This window comes from Populus euphratica, unplaced genomic scaffold (assembly GCF_000495115.2).
Source record: "Populus euphratica unplaced genomic scaffold, PopEup_1.0 scaffold214.1, whole genome shotgun sequence".
In the NCBI taxonomy this organism is placed as follows: domain Eukaryota; kingdom Viridiplantae; phylum Streptophyta; class Magnoliopsida; order Malpighiales; family Salicaceae; genus Populus; species Populus euphratica.
Genome location: NW_011500099.1, coordinates 294,057 through 312,997, shown reverse-complemented (window position 1 = coordinate 312,997; position 18,941 = coordinate 294,057). Strand labels below are relative to the sequence as shown.

Here is an 18,941-nt window from a genome sequence, read left to right as displayed (position 1 = left end):
GAATAAATCACGACATACCATAAATGTTAACCACAAGTATACGAACACCAAACGACGTAAGCAGGTCTTTCCATAAAAAATCAAGCATTTGTGCCCGACTGTATCACTAGACAACATATTATCTTTTACGAGACATAAATCTTACAGTCCTATTAATGCTTTCTTTTTCTGCTGCTAATAAATAACTGCAATCTATGAGACAAAATAAAACAACAGATTTTATTTGTTAATGATTACGAGCTCCGTGTTCTTGCATAAGACGAAGAGGTAGCAAGGATAGTCAGCATGAATTAACAGAGAAGTTGGTTTCACACCACTAATCTTTTGCTATGAAAGTATGTGTTGTGGATGTGCACTCAGATTCTCCAAAATCAACGTGGACATGCATAGAAGTTCTTCCAATATCACAAAAATCAAGGCAAGAGCATTTAGAATTTGTTATTTTTTGTAATAACGAGGCATTCAATTGATTGTAACTGCAAGCCATTGACTTGATTAAATCAACGAATTACTGTAGCCACTACAGACAGTTCAACTGGAGACCCAAACTCCAAAATCCATGAAACTAATCGATGGAGAAATTGCACCAGCCAAGTACAAAAACTAATTTAAAATAATCGAGAAACCATCGAAGAAACACAATCATCTTTCACCTTCCAGATCATCAAAGAATTTTATTTTTTTTCCAGTGCAAGATGCCAATAAATTGGTTATCAATTCCAATGATAAACAATATTACTCCTATGAGAAAATTTTAGATAAACAAGACTACCTACCTCTTCGAGGTGTGAGAAAATGGATCAACATCCAACAGAAGACATTGCCGGATAAGAAGAATGCTTTCCCTCCAGCTATAGCATCACAACTTTGAGTATGAGGATTGACATTCTGATATGAATGAATTTCCCATTGAAAATAAAAACCCAAAAAAAGAATTGTGAATACATCAAGAGTATGGTGAATAATCAGTAGCTCTTCAGAGCATTTCCTAAAAAATCAATGCTCATTTAGACGCTGTGCATGCTGATCAAGTATTTGCCAGCTTTCTGCAGTCTACAGCTTACAACCTGTCAACAGTATGAGTTCCTCTGTTCATTTGTTAGACTTCCCATGTCAGTGCTGCACATTCCAGCTCATGAGTTGTCTCCTACACATCCCCACCCATTCCTATTCCGAACCCATGGAGGAGACACTTTATTCCACTTCTGTTGCTTAAAGTACCTCCTTCCCAAATCATATGAAAATCCCCTCGCACGTTTAAATGTTTGATGGTCATTTGGACAAGGGCTATTCACATCTGGTTGGTTAGCACCACTCATGCTTGGACTATTTTCATTTGGACAAGTGGTAGGATCATGGCTGTCCTGTTGCCCTCGAACTGCATCACCATCAACCTCAATAGAGCTAACAGCACAAGAAGGTTGAGTCCCTTTCATATAGGAGGGAAGTGGTGGTAATGGTGGAAAAGGATGGAAAGGCATGCCAGGAGCAATAACCCAACTCTCTACAGTTTCAGCCAGGGGTGATCCTAATTGCTGCATAACAGACAAGGGAATTCCATACGAGACAGGAAAGCGGGAATTGAATTTCTTCTGTGGAAGACCGACAACCATACCAACAGGAAACTTCAAGTGGAAAACATTTTGTTGAGGGTGGTCAGCAACAGTGGACGAAGCATTGGATGGAAGAGCAGCATTAATCGGAGATGAGAATCCAGGTGGAACATCCTCATGAATATTCTGCTTTCTGTCATCAGCACTACTAGATTCATCTTGCCAGCAATAATTGCGAACACAATGAGGGCAATAACTGTACTCTCTACCTGCCTTGTCCACATGAACTGGCACTTCTTTACTTAACTCAAGTAATGGGTTAGGTTCACATTGTTGTACCAACCCAGAATTAACATTCTGTTTAATATGCTGAAGAGAGCTGGAAGCTATATTTCCCACAGCGGGTTGATCCCATCTAGTTTTACGCTTGCGAGTTCTCGTAACACTGCCTACACGATTCACAGAGTTGTCCTCATGGACAGCAGTGCCCCCTGAAGTCATAGCAACCTCATGGACAGCAGTGCCCCCTGAAGTCACAGGGTTTGATTCCACAACACCATTAAGTGCTTCTGTGTGTCTTACACCCTGATCATGCCAATGATTATGAGAAGCTGAAACCCTATTGCAGTTTGGAACTCTGTGAATCTCCATCCTCCCATCGTCCCTATCCATATAGCTATGCTTTCTGATATGTCTAGGGATCCATCTGTCTCGAAAACTTCGTGCAATTTGATGAACCTATGCGCACATGCACCACTATCATTAAAGCTCAAATTCCACACTCAAGGACAGCAATTAGTCATTACTCGTTGCTTTATCTCTAATACAGACTCACAATAAAATTTGCAAGCAACATTCAAAATCATTAAGTCAGAAAAAGGCCTTCTGTCCAAAGTCAGTCCTTTCTATTTTGGTTTTTGATCCAGCAGTATTTGTCCACTGTCAAAATTTAATGCACACAAGAGTTTTTTTTTTCTTTTTAATTAAGCCTTATCATATAGTTGGAAACTTTTTTTTACTCAGCACGTTAAAATACAAGGTCAGCATTGGCATTTCCAATACTTGTAAAAGAAACCAAAGCTCAATTATCATCGAGTTGAAGAAAACTTTCAAGAGAGCTAGGAGATGGTCTTAAACCATGTATCCTTGTGGGGCTGAAAGCAATCACCCCAATCTGAAGTGTAAATTTTGGTACAGAAGAGGCATATAATAAGTATTAAATGTGAATTTAGAACCAGGTTATGAAGGAAAGAGTCAGAGACGATACCTGTTTGTCATCATGCTCTGTCAGGGACAACATGGATTCTGTAAAGCTGCATAAATAAAACTTATCAGGGAACACATGCCAGTAAAATATATATGACAAGAAAAACCAGCATTTTCATATTGCACGCAATGAGTCAACAGCTGCAAGAATTTGGCTGTCTTGAGAGATAAAACAGGAAACCAAAAGGTTAACTGTAGCATTGGCAAGTTGGCAACATCCTTTAGGCTATGTCTAGGGGTAAAATGGGGGAAGAAAGAAAATGGAGGAAATGAACATAGAAGAGGAGAAAATAATCGGAAAGGAATGTGTTTTCTATCATTTGTTAGAGAGTAGTAAAAATGAATGGAATCAAAGGAAAGGAATTTTTTCCTTCGTTTGGTACACAAAAGCAAAGGAAAATATTATTTGTGTTGCAATTATAATTATGTCCTTTGAATTTAATACCACAATAAATTTCAGTTATAAGTAAAACATAAGTTTTAACTAAAATCAACCCCCCAGCACAAAAAAAAAAATGAGGAAAGGAAAGGAAAGGAAAGAGAGAAACCCACGTTCCACATGATTTCTCCCCCTCTACTCCCCTTTCCTCTCCCAAACAAGTAAAAGTACTTTCCACCTATTGTCCACACTCCCAAACATAAACCTTAAAAACAAGGCCTATGAATTACTCACTCTAATCAAACTCACCTTCATCTGATCAGATGCAATTATAGAGATAATGAACACGAGAGGTTTCGAGTCCTAGGATAGAAGCACTGGTCTTTTGTCAAAAGGTAGTCACCAACTTATCTTTTCTTATCAGTATCAAATTCCCTATTCCTACAGCAGCTAGCAAACATAAAAATAAAAATGAAGGCACCTTGTGAAAAACAGAGAATTTCAATTCAATTCTTTGCACATTTATTCCATGATGAACCTTACGAAGTTTCAATTGAATAATGGGCATCTTTCCTGGGTAATGCAAGCTTCATTCATCCCAAGGTTGCTTCTCTTTTTTAGTCATTTTATAGACTTGCTTGTTCGGGAAAAGAACCACAGAATAAGCTTGTCTTTCTATCTTATTATTTGCTTCCAGATGGTGGTCAATTCCCTTGGTGAATCAAAAGAGTCACTATTTTCTCATTACTCTACATCAAACAATATTATTCCTCTGTTGATTGTCAATTCACAAAATCAGCAGTCCATCCTAAGAAAATCCTATCAACCTTTCACTTCCACATACAATTAGTTACAGACCACCAAAATTGAATAAGCAGTCCATCCTAAGAAAATCCTATCAACCTTTTCACTTCCATATATAATTAGTTACAGAGCACCAAAATGGAATCAGCAGCCCCTCATGATGATTTCCTAGAGCTAAAATGTATTAGAGAAGAAATATGACCACACACAAATGATCCCAAAGTAAACTAAATATATCACCAGTTATCCAGCATGCATTTCCTTGTTTGAAGAAACAAAAGGTACGACCCCTATTTCATCAGCAAAGTAGGACAATACATATACTAAATAAAAACTAGATGAATAATCTAACCTCTCCATTCCAGGACAAGGAGGACCTCCACTTATATGTTCCAATGTAAGTATCTCCCTGACTGCCAAGTGCTCTAAAACCTGCAGAAAAGTCAGTTAATAGCACGCTTCAGTCTCAAAATTCTAGAAAACTTTGCTTGTCATGTTCTAAAAGATAGTCTAAATGAAATAAATCAAGTTGCAAGAATATTTCTGAATATGAGCAGATGAGAAATTATGGAAAGAGATTAGAGCTTAAAAAATGATTTTATCCACAAAACTCAAAAGGAATACCATTAACTTGTACTATGATAGTTTATAGTTTCTCCTTCAATAGCCACCACGCTTAATAAAGCATCTATTTTTAACAATTTTGCAATTTTGAACCATGAAGGACTAAGAGTATCTATCTGGAAAAAAAATGTATAACATTATTATGAGTCTGTTTCTGTAGATAAATCAACTGAGTACTAGGATATGAAATTTGACACAGGTTGGGATGTGGTATGTCTATATAACAGAGCTGCCAACAAGTGCACCTTTAAAAGCTTCCTGAGAATTGGAATCTTTTTAAAATCCCTTCTGTACTGCTTCATTATGTTGTGAAGCATTCTTAAACCTGAAAGAAACCAGCCACTGGTTATTCTTTAAGCAAATAAAGGTGCAACATCAACAAATTTACTAATTCCTAAGCAAGATTGGTTTGTATGCCATGCAAAAGGAAGAGGGAAATCTACCATTTTTGTTAATTATATCCATCAGTACCACTCGTGATCTAGTTTTCAAGAGTGCATCGAGTATCATTGAAAGCTCCCGATTACTGCGAAACAAAAAAGCTAAATTAGTAAATCAAGACCTCATACAATCATCTAGCATGAGTCCTTTTCAGGATTCATCTCACATATGAAAAGGAATATTATGTACCTAAAGCACAGGGTGGTGGTGATCTTGATGTACGATAGATATCAGAAATAATAGATAAAAACAATGCAAATTACCTCTGAATTGCTTCACCACTTCTAATAGCACCAGAAGCTGCAGTAAGGAGGAGAAGTTTCAGGTAGCCTTTAGGAGCATCCTGTCAAAAAAATATAAAATAATTTACATGGACAATTGAGCAGAAATGTATAAAACAGATAGAGTTTTCAATAATTTTAGAAACAACTCCAAATCATTTCAAGTAATTTTGGTAAATAAAGAAATGAAATATCTGGATACTGAAGAATCTTTATTACAGGAAATCAAAAGTAGACATGCACAGCCACACAAAAGTATGGCAGATGCAAGAACTAAGAGTTAAAAATCTAAAAAGAATAAAACAGGAAAGAGTTAGAGGCCCAGGGCTGGGGGGTGGGATAAAGCTCACAAGGCAAACATCAGCTACCTCCAAAGGCTACACTGTGTTTTAGGCTATTAACCAACATTAAGAAACCGCCAAAAACTTGAAAAACACATTCAAGGAGTTACTTACTTTCCGTTTGCTTATGCCACCCTCGGAATCCAACAACTCATTAAGTTTCTCCTGAACTGAAAACATTACAAGGCATTAATCACTGAAGCATTGCAGACGATACCATCTTGACAAAAAGATCAGTATGAGGATCCTAACCTGCTTCAAAATGGCCATTCGAGGTACTCTCTATTAACTTTTTGGGTTTGATAAGTGGAAACTGAGGTTTGCTGGCTATTGTCTGAACCTTGTTTATGTTTATGAGATTACCAGCAGACTTTCCCTTCTTGATTGAACTAGATTGGTGTGGAGTTTCAATAATAAAACGAGATTTCACAAAAACCCTCTTGTTTTCAGCTGCGGCAGACTTAGACTTCCTGTTAATCATAACATCATCAGGCAATATTTTGGTGGGAGTTGAAGTTGAAGAGGTCCTCAACTTTTGACTGGAATACAAGGATTTGTTCATAGTCTCTTCCACGGAAATCTCTTGCTGAACAGCAAGTGTGGGTTGGGTCATTACATCTTCAGCCTTTGGGGAGGTTTCTACTTGTTGACTGGAAGAAGAAAAATCTCCAGGTAAACCATTCATTTCTGATGCACTGGGTGATAGAGACATGGCAGGGGTTAATTGGCTTGTCAAATCCTTAATTTCAGTTGCAACCTCCAAGTTCCCAACAGCTGTTTTGAATTCTATTTCCCTGTCTTTTGACAAACCAAAGAAATTGGTTTTGGATATTTTATTTTTTAAGCCACCTCCCACTCTTCCATCTTCAAGCATTACAGGTTCAGGAAATTCTTCATCCGAATCAACTTGATCAGTTACTTCAGAGCTAGTTGGATCCCCACCAATATAGCCTTGACATTGAGGTGAACCACAATAGCATCTTTTAGCAGCAGCCCCAACAACTCTTACATAGTTATAGTCAAATGTCACCTCTTCGCCCTGCCAAAAACCTATGGTTATGAAAATATAAGATAATCATGCATGTATGTGAAAATGAAAAGGCAGGTGTGTGTGGCTGCGACAAGTGATGCCTTTTATGGTATACATGTAGTAAGGCACTGCAACCTCTGATGCTTTCTCAGAAACTTCTGCCAAGCATCACTGAATTTCTTTTTTTCATCTGTTGTTTAATTAAGAGCCAAGGATAGTTACTAAGCTAAACTATCGTATTGTTGAAGGCTAGTTGTGCTGGGCAATCTTCAATCAATTCATTTGCAAGCAAGTGATTTAGCAGAAACAAACTAGGAACGTTGCTTAATCTTCGAAAGGAAACAAAAGAAGAGGAGGTGTTTAAATATACAAATTCCACCCTTAAAGGAAGAAGCTTGCTTCATAATGATTAAAGGAGCCAATGTAACATCTTTCTATTAGCCAAACACAAAGGTAACAACATGATCAATCAAGTTGGTAATGCCACAATTTATGAATTCCCCACAAATCTACAGTGTAAAATAAATACATAAATTCCCACAATGACCAATCAATTTTGTGGCAATCCAGACAATCATGGAATATAATATTCATATAGATTATCTGCTCAACCATTTCCATCCCCTGGAATGTTTAGCAGAGATGAGCAAGTGGTTGCCAGCTGAAGTAAACCTAAACACTAACAAAATAAAACAATAGGAAAGGCAAAGTGAAGATAAAAGCACATGTGCAAACTTCCAATTTTCAGAAAAATCCCTTGATCATCAACAGTTGCATTCCATGATACAATGTGCTTCTATGGTAAGCAGAAAGTAGCCGGAGAATGAAAAAAGAAAAAACTATGACAACTGTGGCTCAGATGGAAAAGCACAAGATTAATTAATTTAAGGTGTGAGCATACCTTCTTAATGTCCCTCAATGCAAATAATCCAATACAGATTTCTCCATTGACCACCCACTGTAAACAAAAATTTACAAAGTTAAGCAAATAAATTAATTGAGAAATGTTATAATGGATTTGAAAGTTTGGAATTTAAAGGTCACGCAGTTGGCACCATACATAATAACATTAAAAGGATACTTGTGCAAGGATAGAAGGTCATTGAGTAAGCCAAAACACTACTCCATAAATCATACAAGGCGATCGAATAAGAACATTTACATGTAACTCCAAAGTGCAACGAGTACTTGAAGGAAATTAACCAACAGAAACATGTGGCGGGTCAAAGTTTTGACACAAATTTTTATCTGTTGGTACATAGTTATCAGCCCTATGTGTGATAAAGATTATGTACACAGATGGACCCAAACAGAAGTGGGATATACTTGAACAAAAAAGAAATGGACCAAAACCATTGAGATCCAAAAAGAAATGGACCAAAACCATTGAGATCCAAACAAACATGGCATGTTGTCCAAAGAATATTTTAAAGATATCTATTCAAGGTTTCTAAACACTATAATCTCTTACATTTAAAAGTAAATAATATAATTTAGTTCCAGTGTCCCATAAAAATAGACCCTTAGATAAATAATAATAATAATAATAATAATAATAAAGCCACTTTGTTGATGAAGAATGTGACAAAATTAATTTGACTTAAACCTTGCCAGTTGCTCCAATCACAGATAATATTCAAAGTAAATTCTTTCTTGGTTCTTTTTAGTGGAGAACATATATCACGTTTAACATGTAACCAATCAGAAAAAAGGATAAATTAGAGAAAGGAGCGAAATTCAAAATTTGATTTCTACATATATTAACATATATTGTGGGAAATCCTGAAATCCAAATGGATGATGCAAGGGGACAGTGAATCTACAAAATGTCCATTGCACAAAGCCTAATTCTCAGAAGTCCAGGCACAAAAGAAGCATGGGCATGGATCCAAAACATGGCGACTAGACCTCTTAGTGGTTTCCTATCAGCCTTCTGAAACCAAATTATACTATAAAACTAATTAATAACTTGTGAAAAGAGGGTCCAAACTGAGGTCTCCTATATGAAAAGCGATGCTAATTCTACACACAAGATAATTAGGGGGTGGCTAGTAGGAACTCTGGGATCTAAAAATTAGCGGGTGTTTGGCACTACGTTTGAAAAGCACTTTCAAAAAAATTTGAATTTTTTTTCGCTTTAAATTAATATGTTTTTGATGTTTTCAAACTATTTTGATGCGCTGATCTCAAAAATAATTTTTAAAAAATAAAAAAACATTATTGACATATTTTTCTGAGTGAAAAGCACTTTGAAAAGTAACTACAACCACTCCCAGACACACTCACGTCTTCCTGTTTGTCCAAAGTGAATAATTGCATTAAACATTTGTATAAATTAGTCCCACATAGATCAAATTGAAGGCAATGGATATTGCAGTTGGTATGCTGTCATTGCCTCACAGAATATGTCTCTGGAAGATGGTGCTTTGCATCCCAAATGTGGGAAAGTGCATTACCTTACACCAGACAAATTGTCTGACATTTGTTCAAAACTGACAGAAGTAGGTATTTGTGACATTGATTTTTCCAATTTAGTAGTTATCCTGTTTGGCATGATTCAAGTGCCTCGTAAGCAAAGGTTTTTTGAGCTGCTGCCATGCATCCCCATGACTGAAGTCAACTCATTAATCATTTTTTAATTCTTAAAATTTTTCAAATACTAAAAATTAGTTAAGCTCTTCATCATTGTGGCTCACAGGTTTATGGATTGACATCAATGGGGGTTCTTGGCCTGTGCCAACCCAGCTACAAGTAAACGATGAAAAGATCCAGAGAAAGAGGTGCAATAGAGAGAAGTGAAAAAAAAAAAAAAACAGAACTTCAGCAGTAGACTTGGGAATATGGTCCTGAAGAAACAGTGCATGAGAAATTGAAGAAATAAAAATCTCCATCAATGACTCAAAGCTCAAGAATGCAAAGTGCATCATCCAACCATAACAATGTGCAACAAAGTGTAAAATATGAATCTCATTAAATAAATGAAACAAATGAAGAGAGGCATATATCAAAATTAATCACCTTTTCAGTACGACAATTAGGATCACAACTATGATTAATGAAACGCCCCAAATTTCCCTTCGCACATGCGTCAATTACCTGAAAGGAAGGAAAATGTGGATTATAAAACAGCATGAAACAATTGTGGCGAGATAATTAGATATATATATATATAAAAAAAAAAAAAACAGCAGAGATCAAACAAAACTTTAAATCCATTCAACATAGAGAGATGAGACAAAAAATAAAACAAGTCATTGCAAGAAAATTATATGGTACATCTGGTTAAAGGTGCATCATTAGTACTAAGCAGAAGTTAGAAGTTAAAATTTGAAATCATAAAATGATTGCTATTTTAGTGAACTTTCAAGTGATGATGTCATCAATCAAAGGACACCCAACACATTTATAAATAATCTCTACAAATCTAACAATTAGAGGGCCCAGGTGCATTAGATACCTCTTGGCAATTTTAACCAAACATATAAACAGAAAAGTTGATAAGGCAGTAGATACTAAGTAGTGTAAATAATGCCAAAAGTTCTGTCTGGTAACAAGTCAGATTTAAAGACCTGGAAACTACCACCAGTACTTTCATCACAGCATTTAGAAGCTGCCTCAGAATCAGATGCATATGCCGTGGATCATTGGCTTTCAATTCCAGTGTTTTAGTGTTGATTAAAGCAAATTAACTTGTAAATAATGAAAGAAATATTATTAAAGAAGAAGAAGAGCTTCAGCAAACCTCACTGCCATCCAATGTCATGAAGTAGAAATGTTTGTGACCCTTGGAAGCATATTCTTTTTGCCTTGCTTCATAAGCATGCACATCAAGCACCTGAATGAACCTATATTAGAAATTTGGAGGAAATAAAATAGAAAGAAATTTGCATGCGCATTTTGAACTATATCTTTCTTTTTGTATAGAAAGAAATTTGCATGCGCATTTTGAACATTTTGAACTATATCTTTCTTTTTGTAGAATAGCCATGTATGCATGTGGATAGTGCGAGAGAGATCAAACTATCACAAAAAGGCATATTAACTTTAATTATTGAGCACTAGTTGGATAAAGTTAACTCCAAATGTGAATTGAATTAAGCTGATCTCAGAATTGGCCAGGAAAATATACATCCATAGAAAGTTTTGAAGTGATCTAGTACCACTCACCTAATATGATCATGCATCAAACATATTATATGCAAGTAAACAAGCATCAGAGAAAACCCGGTACACCTATGACTTCCAACATTGGCTCAAAGCCCAACTCATGACAAAGTTCATATCTGATCAGCAGCCTCCAAAAAATTAAAAGAAGTTACCTCTCCAACGTATTCAATAAGGAATTGCCCTCTGGATATATCCTCATCCAATCGCAGTCCAAAACCTTTCTTCCCACATCGCTCCCATGTCATTTTGGCATAATTGCGCTTTTGGAACTGCAAAATGATACTTAGACTAATTTTTTTAGAAAAACAAATGCTATTATGAAAAGTGAAATAATGATTACTATCTGCGAAAGGTAAGCTATGTAACCTGTTGATTTGAGCAATGGTCCCCACATGGACAGGTTCCTTGAACACACTCAATATTAAGCATTCGATTCAAGCATTCATCTCCACAACCTAACTGACCGGCCACAGGTGCTTTGCAGTAACAAACCATGATCTGTTTAAAAAGTATGGAAAATTTTGTCAAAACATAAAATTTAGAGAGGCCACGGCCTAAACAAACTTTCCAAAAAAGTTGCTCTTTTTACCAACCTAATGAGTGTTAAAAAAGAAATATCTCGATTTACACACTAGATTTTTAAAGATCAGAAATGGTGGAATGAGGGGGTTGACAATTTGAGCAGAATACATGTTAAAGATTTTAAAAAAATTCTGTGCCCACTGGGTATATTAGAATGTAAGAGTCAAGGATTGATACCTACAATACCTGGGTGTGTCCATGCTACTAAATAAATACAGGAAGTCTCTAGTAATGAAAAACTCTTGAAGGGATTTTGGTAGAGAAAACAGGAGGTCCAAATATTTTTGGCCCTAAGTTTGCCATTTTGTTCGTGTCAAAGAGAGGGAGAGTAATTACAATGACAGACAAATCGCAAACAAGAATACAAAAAACTTTATAGCGGGGAGAGAATCATGCCAATTATTCTTCTTCAAAAAAAATTAATCTAAAACACGATGGATTGACACTTATCCTAAAACTAGTGATATCATTTACTCTTGAAGGAAACCACAGGAAGATACATGGATGCAGACAGTTCAGCACAATCTGAAAAAACACCACGAATAGCAGAGGCACTAGCAAAGTTGGAACATTATAGATAGGTACAGAACAACAACAGCATCCAAGGGCAAAACCAAAGGCACACAGATGTCAGCATCATAAGAAAATAAATTAAGTATCAAGGAAGATCGTTTCTTTGCAGCATTAGAAGTATAAAGCAGATTTCTAAAAGATAAGGATAATACAATTGTCATGTTAGTGATTGTGGATAGCCTAAGCCATGATTAAGATTAATCATCGTCAGTAACAATCATCCTCAAAGGGGTGGGGTTTTGACCTAGGATAGCACACTTCATGGATGAATGTATGATTTGATCAAATATGTTGCATGACACAAACACATTTGCACATTTTTAATTCAGATTGCAACAGCAAACTATCACCCTCTCATACTCAACACTTTTCAAAATATTTTCTAATTCATGACATTTTTCCCAGAGTAACACAATTCCTTGAGACATACACTGATCTAAATCTATATGAGAACCAACGCAACCAAGTTCATAAACATATTTTCTTGCTAATTTTACCACTTTCCATGTTACAGTACTAAACTAGCTAGGTCTAAATGTGAGCCATTATGTATGATAGCCATCAAGACATCCCAGAAACCAAGGCCATAGCCATTGAGATAGAGTTTGACTTGCCATAACTCAACATTAGGTGCACACATGCTGCTTAAGACAAAGCACATGTCCTTCCTGCCAGTTACCACTTAACAAAAAGATTCAATTCTCAAAATCTAATGTGAGCCAGATCACAGCTATGCATAAGTATTGTAACATTGATAGGCAAAAATAAAATTGAGTCAAATTCAGACCTCATCAATAGTTTGAGTTTTACGGCTACGGTGCAGAAACTGATTGGTAGTGATGCGTGTAAATTCATACTCCTTGGAAACTATAAAAGAAGTAAAATATCATGTTAGGTGAAAAGGTGAAACCCTTATGAATCAAAGCACAGGCCCTGCTTCAAGCTTTTGTTTGATCTTGCTTCTCTTCTATGCCTACCAAATGCTTCATACCTGATGTCTGTCTACATTCCAATTCCATATAATTTGAAGGGGCATCGCAACCATCCTCATCAACATCTGATATGCCCAACTCTGCATTTATTTCTGCATTTGACTTCTCTTGGGGGAAGGAGCAATCAGCAAAGGCTTTATTTGTGTTGTCCTTGCAGATCCTAAGAAACCAAAAGAAAAAAGAACAGCTGACAATGTTAGAGCATCGAAAAGGAGACAGTGAGAAAGGAGGGAACAGAAGAAGGAAACAATTAGAAAGGAGGGATCAGAAGAGGGAAGCAGTGAGGAAGGAGAGAGTTGGCAGAAATGTTTGTAATGCTGGAAGGCAGCTCCCTCTTACACTCACACCAAAACAAGATGGCTTGAGCTTTCAAATTGAGATCCTAAGAGAAACCATACATATCATTAATTTTTGCCAGCACAGTAAGTTGCATGGCCTTAAAAGAAATATGGAAGCCATTCATCCTCAAGAAGCAATGCCCAAATATCAATTTCAGTGGAACCAAAACTGAGAAAAGAAAGTTTGGAGCACACACAGACTCCTAGCCTAGTCGAGCAAGATTGAGTACAAGGTCCATGGGGTTATTGCATGGTTGATTCATGCCCAAAAAGGAGAAATAAATTGATTGAAAGAGAGGCCATCTTTCTCCATGACCAAAGCGAACTTGATCAAGCAGGTAAGAAACATATGGTTGAGATTCAAGCCAAGATATTCAATACTTGTATATCCTTGGAAATTTCAGAAGTCCTTTTTTTATCTGTCTTACCCGTACAACTAACCCTATTTGAGAGGCTAGAGAGCCCATAAGGTCAAGCTGTTTATGGTCAACTGTCCTTCAGAGGATACATGTCGGAAGCATGAAAGTTGATAAAAGTTGCATCTGAATGTCTGTATCGTGTGTCCTAGTAGTGGCAAAACATCAGTCCACTTTTTTTTATCTGGAAGAGGACTTTTGTGATTAGAGATTACTGTGTACGTCCAAAAACCATGGAAATGCTGTTGTATATACATGTTTTCTAGGTTTGGGGAGAGAGAGAAAAATGGCAAGATTTTTGAACTTGTACGGTGTTTGTATTGAAGCTCAAATGAAGAGAAATGCTAAAATAAATCAGCAAGAGTCAACAAGAGAATTATTCAATTATTCAACCAACTGTCTTTGGGATCACTAGGAAATCATGCCCTCTGCATGGTGTTCTGCTCTGGAACATAAATACCCTTAGTTCTTTTTCAAAATGATTTGATGGCTCCTGTGGATTAAGATTCTCATGCTAATTTGGAAGAGCTCTTAACCTCTTCATTGAACCTAATCTTGTGCTAATATTTTTTTTTTTTCTTAAGCAAATAAAAGGAATAGATATATAAAGGGGTATGCATGCAGCAGAAAAAGAAAAAAAAACTGCAAGATAAATAAAATGACTTGTAGGGTTAAAGATAAAGTACCATTGGCAATGTGTTTGACTAATAGATTCTACAAGTCGAACTGGAATACGCCGCCATTTAAGACAATCATCACAGCGAACCCAAGCATTATCTGGGGATAAATTTTGCTCCATTACACCACTTGATGGAGTGTCCAAATCAGCTACCTCTTCCGCAGCAGTATCCTCGCCAGCATCAATTTTTCCATTTTCATCTGCAGTATGATTACAGCGATACTTCATGTCAGAGCAGAATGCTTCTTGACCTTTGGTATAACAAAAGGGTATATTGAGTGCCATGAGGGCATGACTGCAAAAGCATAAAAAAATCAAATCATGCAACATAAACAATTCAGTACCTATTTCTGGATCATCATCAACTTTGTAAAAAACATGATCACAAACACTCTTCCCCTTGGCTTTGTTCTTTTTAACTGACTTCCTATTATTTCCTCTATCCTTGCAACCATTTGCCCTCCGGCTTTTTGCAGAGTCAGAGACTTTGGACCTTCCCTTGTTCGCTCCATTTCCCCTGGATTTAGTTGAAGGAAGAGGATTCTTTGAAATCTGTGATCCTGATGACCTAAGCTCAGCATCCAGTCCACCAACACATATTTTAGTTTCCATACTGATTTCTTCTGTCAAAACCTCTCCAGAGACTTCAAGTACAGTCTCTCTTGACAAAGGTACCTGTTCTGCAGAACATTCTTTACTGCTTGGTGTGTTGATCAAACCATTCACACTGCTGGATGAAGTAAGAATCTCAGTAGAGGAAAGACCATCAGCCTTTCTCTGCCTGCTCCCACGTTTCTTTGCCAATTTAACTTTGTTTAAGCTTGCCGCAGCAGGTGAACAGTTAGCGGCTTGAGGGAGCCTTTCTTTCTTTTTTCCCCTCCTTTTACCATTACCCCCTTGATCTGTAGCAAAAGCCTTAGAAGAAGACAGAACAGCATCATGAAAATCTTCTGGACATCTTGCATCGACTTGGCCCTCGGCAACTAAATTGATAACTTCTGAATCTGGTGAAGTTCCAGGATCTGAATACCTCTTCTCAGTTGTTGCTCCCAGTGCTTCAACCTCTGTATGGAGAGGAACCCCGATATAATCTTCCACAGTATCTCCAGGTGACTTTTCAAAAATCACCATGCTCTCCATATCTTTGTTTGCAAGATTTACATCCATGCCATAAGGATCGCAATGTAACTCTGCCTTCTTCAACTTAATATCAAAAGACTGAAGCTGTTTTCCAGCTCCCTCTTCAACCACATTATCTTCAGCATAATGGACTAACTTTGACATTTCAAAACTGGTTTCCTGATATGACTCAACCCCATAATTGCTTACAAGTTCAGCAGATGCTTTTGTATCAATTACCTCTGGGATCATAATCTTCGGATTAGCTTCAGTATGACAAGCTTCTTTTCCCACTTTAACTTTCAAACGAATGCAACTAGCTGAAGCACAGCCTTTCTTGCTAGACCTTTGTGACCTTCCACCAGCACGATTATTCCGCTTTCTGCTTCCTCGGCCAGCCCTTGCTTTTTGTGATCCATTATTCTCAATTTCATCAAGTCTGCGACCATCAATCATTGTAAATGCATGTGTAATATTCCCCAACAATCCCCAAGCAGAAGACCGAGCTGGTTTTGAGAAACAGCTTCGCTTCCTTGTCACACTTTTGAAGACAGTCTCAATACCTAGATGAAGGTTTGGGACTTTGGTTGTATTTCTAGATTTCCTTGCAGCCCTTTTTGTCTGGGCCTTCCGGCTTGATTTACGTACTCCATTGCTCCTTTGTGAAGATGGTAATGCAATGTCATGACACTTGGTTTCAGAAACACTATCAATGCTGAAATGATTCTTTGCTTCATTGACCGTCTCTCCAGAACAGTCACCTGCACTGTTAGAGTCAATAGCACCATGTGGTGATACCTGGGCATATATATCAGCTTCTATCCTGGCTGAGGCATCACTTTCCTGCTCTGGAACCCTCTCTATAGCTAGACCATTGACAACCTTAGAATCTAGTTCACTTCGTATCAGCTTCTGCTCATCATGATAAACACTTTCTTCTGGCAAACCAGTCATGGGCATTAATTTCAAGGTCCTCTCAAGGCCCTGTGATGAAAACAACCAATTGGAAGTATTAGTATCTGTCGCATCTAAAGCAACACTTGTTTCCTCCATAACCCCTCCGGCAATGAGACAGCTAATGATCTGATCACCCTTCTGGTCATCGGGCTGAAGACACTTGCTTGGTGGACATGTAACAGTTGTTGATTCCAAATGCATTCCATGGTCAAGTGAAGGCAATATTTTGTCTTGATTATCAGTCTCTAACCTAGTTAAATGAACACTCCTTTCTTTTGGAACCCCAGCAGGAGACGTACCATCATACTGCTTGTCCAGTTCAACACCATAACCATTCACTGAAATTAATCCAGCAGGGATTTCACAGCCTGACAAAGGTCCTATTTCATTAAGAGTAGCAGTCTCTATTGCAGCAAAACCATCACTTTTTTCTTCCATGAACCCTTCCTTACTAATACTCTCTGTCCCAGCTAAATCATTGTTTCTCTCTTCCATGGTCAGCACCATAGAGGTGCTCCTGTCCTGCTTGTCGTTCTCAACGCCATTTCTAGGCAAACGCTCAGCGGGCATTTCATATCCCAATGAAGGCAATATGTTTTCACAAGTATCAGCAGTCTTTCTTGCCCCTAAACCATCACTTTTCTGTTCCATCACAGCTTGAAGGTCGCTATTCTCTAGCCCAGTTAAATTGTCAATTTTCTCTTCCATAACTGCTTCTTGAGAGGGACCACAATCATGCTTGTACTGTTCATTGCCATCACTAGGCAAACCTTTTTCTGGTAGTGGTTCTGCATTCATTCCTTGACCCGATGAAAGCACTGTTCCATCATGTATATCATCGAACTCTATTGGAGCTAAGCCGCAACTATGTTGTTCCATGACCCCTTGAACACTGACATTCTTATCATCCCTCTGGTCATCTTGTTGATCACCATTTCTGCTCCAATCCTTTGCTTGCATTAATTCTGTTGGCATCTCACTGCCCAGTGAAAGAACTATTTCATCAGAATTAACAATCTTTATTGCAGCTAAACCATCATTTTTCTCTTCCATAACCCCTTGAACACTGCCACTCTCATGATCATTCTGGTCATCTTGTTGATCACAATTTCTAGTCATATCATTCACAAGTATTGATTCTACAGATGTTTCACATGAGATTGAAGGCACTACATCATCAGAAGTATCAGCCTCTACTGTAACTAAACCATCACTTTCCTCTTCTGTAACACCTTGAACACCAGTTTTCTTATCATCCACTCGGCCATCCTGTTGATCACAATTTCTCTCCAGCAATTCCAACGACCTTTCACGGTCTAGAGGTCCACCATTCTTGACTCCAAGCCCTGCTTTTTCTTCCCGGGATCTATCCGTTTCCCCATTACAATCATCTATCCCACTTTGCCTCTCATCCAAACAACCCCCAATAACCCCAGATTCATTCTCCAATAATTTACCTGCTGTTAAACCAACCACACTCTCCCCCTCACCCATCAACCCAATTCCCATATCAGCTGACACAGCCTCAACATCACTGTGGCTGGCACAAACAACATTATCTTTCTGAGACAAGTCCACAAATCCATCAGTCGCACTAGAGGGTTCCACATTAGTATCAATTAGACTGTGAGCAGTCTCCAAGGCTGGCAGCTGCTCAGAATCCTTGATAAATTCCAAGCACGAATGCTGCTCGGTGGCAGCAAGAGTCAAGGGCTCGTGTGGCTCCAACGAATTCTCACACGCCCCCATCTCAGTAAACCAATTCTTTTAACCCAATTACGACGCACCCATCTCCAAGACAACAATAAAAATAAAAACAAACCAAAATTACACCAAATTGCAACCAACCACAATGCACGACCCTAATCGCCCCCAAATCAAAAAGAAAAAAGAAACCTAGCCTCTGTTTCATTCACTCACCATCTCCCTCAAAACAAAAGCAGCAAAAACCGACAAAACAATACCTCGGTCAAAAGCTAGAAGAGAAAAACCCTAGAATCCACCTTCTCTGCAAAAGCAAAAGCCTGTATAATAAGTCCGAGGATAATGCAGATATAAAAAAAAAAAACAATTACCGAATATATATAAATATTTAGCACCCACATCTTTTTTAAAGCACAGAAACAAGGATTATTAGAGAAGCGAAAAAACCTCTGTGTGAAGAAGAGAGGTATCGGGCCGTTGAACTGTTGAAGAACTGAAAGAGAAGGGTTGTTTTCTTGATTTATTTTATTTAATATAAATGTTTTTTTTTTTTTTGGAGAGAGAAAGAAACAGAGAGACTTGCTAATGGAGTTGTCAAAGGAGGAATAGGACGCACGGGTAGGAAAAGCGAGAGGGTAGCCGGAGAGAGAAATCTAGAGAGAGGAACAAATGTTATCGATTTTCCTTCTTTTTTT

The 18,941-nt window shown here is 37.6% G+C and overlaps 1 protein-coding gene across 1 annotated transcript; it reads right to left on the bottom strand.

Moving 5' to 3' along the window:
• Window positions 1–469: 469 nt before the first annotated feature.
• On the bottom strand, window positions 470–18,941 carry LOC105109418 (histone-lysine N-methyltransferase ASHH2). Its single transcript, XM_011004138.1, is given in 18 exon segments — window positions 470–2,291; window positions 2,821–2,866; window positions 4,355–4,434; window positions 4,872–4,951; window positions 5,070–5,152; window positions 5,331–5,410; window positions 5,804–5,859; window positions 5,942–6,728; window positions 7,621–7,677; window positions 9,738–9,815; window positions 10,462–10,554; window positions 11,039–11,155; window positions 11,253–11,384; window positions 12,829–12,908; window positions 13,033–13,193; window positions 14,474–14,666; window positions 14,811–18,550; window positions 18,694–18,941. Coding segments are annotated over 17 exon segments (6,888 nt in total). The 5' UTR covers window positions 18,292–18,550; window positions 18,694–18,941; the 3' UTR covers window positions 470–1,007.